At 38.7% G+C, this 5440-nt stretch overlaps 1 protein-coding gene across 1 annotated transcript; it reads right to left on the reverse strand.

The window, feature by feature from the left end:
* Window positions 1-2383: 2383 nt before the first annotated feature.
* LOC102278974 (olfactory receptor 8J3) lies at window positions 2384-3316 on the reverse strand. The gene has a single exon (XM_005910716.2). The coding sequence runs from the start codon at window positions 3314-3316 to the stop codon at window positions 2384-2386; it is 933 nt and encodes a 310-aa protein (XP_005910778.2).
* Between the last annotated feature and the right edge of the window lie 2124 nt (window positions 3317-5440).

Genomic DNA, 5440 nt, shown 5'->3' on the forward strand with positions numbered 1-5440 from the left:
GAAACATGTATAATATCATTGATTTGAAACTAAAAGTTTGCCAGTCAAGGTTTGATGCAGACGATACTGGATGCTTGGGGCTAGTGCACTGGGATGACCCAGAGGGATGGTAGTGGGAGGGAGGAGGGAAGAGGGTTCAGGATGGGAACACGTGTATACCAAAAAGGCGGATTCATTTTGATATATGGAAAAACCAATACAATATTGTAAAGTTAAAAAATAAAGTAATTTAAAAAAATCTAATATAAGGAAATACATTCCCTCTCATAACATTTAACCTATATTCTCTTCTTCTATGAATTCCTTTTGCTTTAGAATTGAGGAAAATTTGCATACAGTAAAAGATGGCGTTAAATTGTACAAATGGGTAAGTTTTGGAAAATGTGCCATTTGTTCCTAATACCTGAATCAAGATAACATTTCAACACCACAGACATTTCCCTGATACTTTATAACACCTGCTTCTTGGCTACTCCCATCATAAAGGCAATTTCCCTCAGACCTTAACTTCCAAATGCTGCTCTGGTTTCTGTCCCTAATCTCATTTTCCCTGTTTCTGAATTTCACGTAAGTGAAACCACACAATAAATATTCTTAATCTGTATCTTGCACTCAGCTTAATTGTTTTGAAATTCAGCTGTGCTGAGTTTATGTGGATGCACATAGTCCTCTGCATACATATATCCCATCTTACTCGTTCTTTTACCAATAGATATTTGAGTTTTGGTTTATTATAAAATATCTTGTATAAACACCCTTATAAAAGCATATGTGTGTATATATATGTATTATTTTTACTAGTTATAGATCTAAGAGGTAATTACTGTAACATAAACATCTGCATTTTTAACTTTATAAGAACCTGCTAACTTTCTGAACTTATGGTAACATTTTACATTACCAAAGCCATGTATGAGAATTCTATTTGCCCCATCACCTTGGCAATATTTGATGTAGACATTTTAAAAATAACTTATAAATGGAATTGGGATAAAATAATCTCATTGTGAGTTGAATTTTCATTTACTTGGTGGCTAGTGAAAGTGGACATTTTTCTATGTACTTGGTTATTCATATACCCACTTCTTACAGTTCTAAAATTTGCCCATTTTAATTGTTTTCTTCTTTTTATTGATTTTTTGAATACTAAAAGTTTGCTAGATAAAACTACATTTTCAGTTTTTTTTTTATTTCCTAGGCTTTCTTGCTTCTGATGTTTCTGTTTAGTTCTGTCTCAAGTTGCTACAGTGATACAACTCAGAGTTGTGCGGCCAGTAGGAAGGGCAGAAAACCCTCTCGCACCAAAAAGTTTCAAACAAAGCAGTTTCGGATACAGGAGATAAAGTGGGTAGGAGAGGCCATAAAACTGATAAAACTGCAAGCCAAGGCACATAGAGAAACATTCTGAAGACAGGAAAGGAAGCAGGAAAACTGGGAATCTCTCTCTGTCATCACTTAAAAAGAAAAAAAGTGTAGTTGCTCAGTCATGTTCAAGTCTTTGCGATCCTGTGGACTGTAGCCTACCAGGCTCCTCCGTCCATGGGATTCTCCAGGCAAGAGGACTGGAGTGGGTTGCCATTTCCTTCTCCAGGGGATCTTCCTGACCCAGAGATTGAACCCGGGTCTCCCGCATTGCAGGCAGATACTTTACCCTCTGAGACACCAGGGAAGCCCCAAGAATACTGGAGTGGATTGCCCTGCCCTCCTCCAGGGGATCTTCCCAACCCATGGATCAAACTCAGATCTCTCACATTGCAGGCAGATTCTTTACCATCTGAGCCACCAGAGAAGCCCTATCACTTCAAACATTACTCTAATTGTGTTGCATTGAATATACTGCTGTGTTAGGAAATCTGGAGTCTATTTTGGACATGGTGACACTCTGCTCTGAAGATATCTGAATATTGTCATCTTCTTAAGTGAGTTGATTTTATTTTTTCTTTTTCTTGTTTAAAATTAACAAGGTTTGTGTTAAACTACAGACTCTGCCTCATGGGTGATTTCATAAATACTAGTTCATATTTTAGCATTGTCTGGGGTACTGGAATTGTCCCCCTACAGCCACATGCATCAGGATAAGTGAACTGGAAAATTCATACAAAGAATAAGGATCTGACTTTCATTGGCTCTTTTTTTCCCTTCAATTCAGCCCCCAAATTCTGTGACTATTGACTCAAACATTTTTATTATTTAGATCAGAAAACCTGGGTTGTATTCAAGATTTCTATTTGAATGGTGCAAACTAGGACCTTTCCTCAAAACAGAAATTGCAAAATGGGAAAATAATCCATTCCTTTGACTTCTAATGCTGTAAGAATCTTCTCCACACAATGGCACCCTACCTTAACCATCTCTTCATTGATCTATAGAGTTCAAAAAGACATCAACAGCACGAATTTGTCAGAAATCTCTTCAAGGCAGCCTTCACGTCCTTGTTCCTCAGGCTGTAGATCATGGGGTTCAGCATGGGAATCACCAGTGTATAAAACACTGAAGCCATTTTATCGGTTTCTAATGAATGGTTATTTCGAGGCTGTAAATACATGAAAAGCAGAGTTCCATAGAAGACTGACACTGCTGTCATATGTGAAGTGCATGTGGAGAAGGCTCTTTTCCTTCCTTCTGATGAGCGTATCCTTAGAATGGACACAATGATGTTGAAATAAGATGCTACAACTACAGTTATGGAAAACATCAAGTTTGTAGATGCAGATATGAAGACTACTGTTTCTGGAAAGGAAGTATTGGAGCAGGACAATGCTAAGAGAGGGACAATATCACAGTAAAAATGATTGATTACATTGAAAGAGCAATAAGCCATTGAAAATACAGAAAAGGAAGTCACAATCGATGTGGAAAAGCTATAGAGGTATGTGAGGGAAACTAGCAGAAGACAGATCCGCCGAGACACAACCGCCATGTAGAGCAGGGGGTTACAAATGGCCACATAATGGTCATAGGCCATCACAGCTAAAATGAAAATTTCAGCTACAATGAAAACCAAGAACCCACCTAGCTGAATGGCACATTCATAGAAGGAGGTGGTGTGTTTCTTTACTAAGAAGTTGATCAGCATTTTAGGGGCAATGACAGTTGAATTGCCAAGATTGATGATGGCCAAGTGCCTGAGGAAGAAATACATGGGGGTCTGAAGCCGAGAGTCCACACTGGTGAGGGTGATGATGCTTAGGTTCCCTGTCACGGTCAGTCCATAGATGACCAGGAAGACAAAGAAGAGTGGGATCTGGAGGTCTAGACGTTCTGAAACTCCTATGAGAATAAACTCAGTGACTCGGGTGAAATTTCCATTAGCCATGTAACAGTTTTGAAATTAATCTATTTGGGGAAGAAAAGAAAATGTGGTTACAAACTTCCAAGTAATTATTTTCATGGATTGTCATTAGATGACAAGGGCAGTTCTTGGGGTGGGGTTTCCTGAAATCATGTTTCCAAATTACATCAGCTCCTCTACTTCTGCTGAACTCTAGTGTACTCCAGCTTATATAGCTTTCCTAAATGGAAAAAAAAAAAAAAATAAATGTGAAAAAGCAGCCACTGTAAAGCACAAACATTGTATCCATCCTCTAATTTTCTCTGTCAGAGTTCCACATTGTATTTTTTTTTTTTTTTTTTTGCCAATTTTCATGATATTTGCCATTCTAAGCATCCCCTCACCTACCTCCTGAGATCAAGCTTGTATTAACACTGTCATGGACTATTGTATCCTTCTGGTCTCCACATCATGATTCATATTAGCTGATAGGCAGATAGCAGTCATTAAAATTTTGGGGTGGCATGTAATCTGAGATATTTTTAGAATAATTGAAAAAAGCTTTAGCCTTGTTTTCAATGCATTCCATAATCAGATGCATATCATTTTTTCTATTCATATCACATCAGACCAGGCTTTTTGAACTCTAAATTTTCATCTCAGTCTTTCTGTTTCCCTGCTGACATTCAAAAGGACCAGTTGCACTAAGAGCACACAACCTAGAATATAAACCTTTTATTCTTACTGTTATTTTCTCTTATGAGCTGCAGAGGTTCTGGTTTATCAAACCAGGAATCTAGTCCAATCCAAGGAGTGGGATTGAGAAAGAAAGGCAATCCTGAAGGTTGCTGAGCCAGTTCTATTCCTCTTTCCTACATAGTATTTTCTGCTGTTTCTCTAGGCTTCCGTGGTGGCCCAGGTGGTAAAGAGTCTGCATGCAATGCAGGAGACCCAGGTTTGATCCCTGGAAGATCCCCTGGAGAAGGAGATGGCTGTTTCTCTACCGAGTCCGACTCTGCTTTCAGGCTCCTCCCTCACACACAGATAAGGACCAGGTGTTGCCTGGTCTGCTCTCATGGGTTTCACTGGACAAAGAGAGACACATTGGATTAAGCAAAGGAATTCAGATTTCTAGTATCAGTGCTACAACTCTGAAGTCTTCAGCTGTGCTGCTGCTGCTGCTGCTAAGTAGCTTCAGTCATGTCCGACTCTGTGCGACCCCATAGACGGCAGCGCACCAGGCTCCCCCGTCCCTGGGATTCTCCAGGCAAGAACACTGGAGTGGGTTGCCATTTCCGTCTCCAATGCATGAAAGTGAAAAGTGAAAGTGAAGTCGGTCAGTCGTGTCCGACTCTTAGCGACCCCATGGACTGCAGCGCACCAGGCTCCTCCGTCCATGGGATTTTCCAGGCAAGAGTGCTGGAGTGGGGTGCCACTGCCTTCTCAGTCAGCTGTGCTAGGATTATTCAAATGCTTACTGAGGGTATCTCCATGTTCAGTGTCAGTAATTATCTCTTTCTGAAATTTCAGATTCTTTTACCTTGTCCATTCTTTTTTTAATTTTGATTTTAATTTTCTGCTTTAAGAATATATAGCATGTAATCTGCCCCATTAAATGACTTATGGGTCAATTGTACAGTATTGTTAATTAAAGTTACTATATTGTACAGTGGATCTCTATATCTTATTCAATCTTAGGTAAATGAAACTATGTTTGTTGATTAGCAATTCCCCATGTAATTCAACTTACAACTTCTGGTTATTTATCCAAAAAAACTGCTTCAGTATCTTAAATAGATAGGGATACCCTGCCGATTCTTCTTATTTGGGAAACGGTATTTCTGGTCATTTTTAAAATATTCTACTGCAACATTTTATATCCTTCCATTGAGGACTAATATTTAGAATAGACAGAATACAAAAATATGCAGTGGGAAGACTGACTTTTCAATCTTCAGTCCTGGTGATAGCAGTTAGGAGTTATGTAGGGTTCATGACTTTCTTATAGCTCTTAATAAATCATTATACTTTTTTACCAGTCTACTCACTAAGTTTGTAAAATCCTTTCTGAAAAACAAACAAACAAATGCTAAGAAACCAGCAAGGAAAACAAACAAGTAAAAATTATCCAAGTTTATGCATGGGAGTTATTTTCATACTGAAGAATAT

This window comes from Bos mutus, unplaced genomic scaffold (genome assembly GCF_027580195.1).
Source record: "Bos mutus isolate GX-2022 unplaced genomic scaffold, NWIPB_WYAK_1.1 CTG326, whole genome shotgun sequence".
Taxonomy (NCBI): Eukaryota; Metazoa; Chordata; class Mammalia; order Artiodactyla; family Bovidae; genus Bos; species Bos mutus.

Coding starts and splice junctions, on each gene's coding strand:
- LOC102278974 (XM_005910716.2), bottom strand. CDS start 3,316: ATGGCTAATGGAAATTTCACCCGAGTCACTGAGTTTATTCTCATAGGA.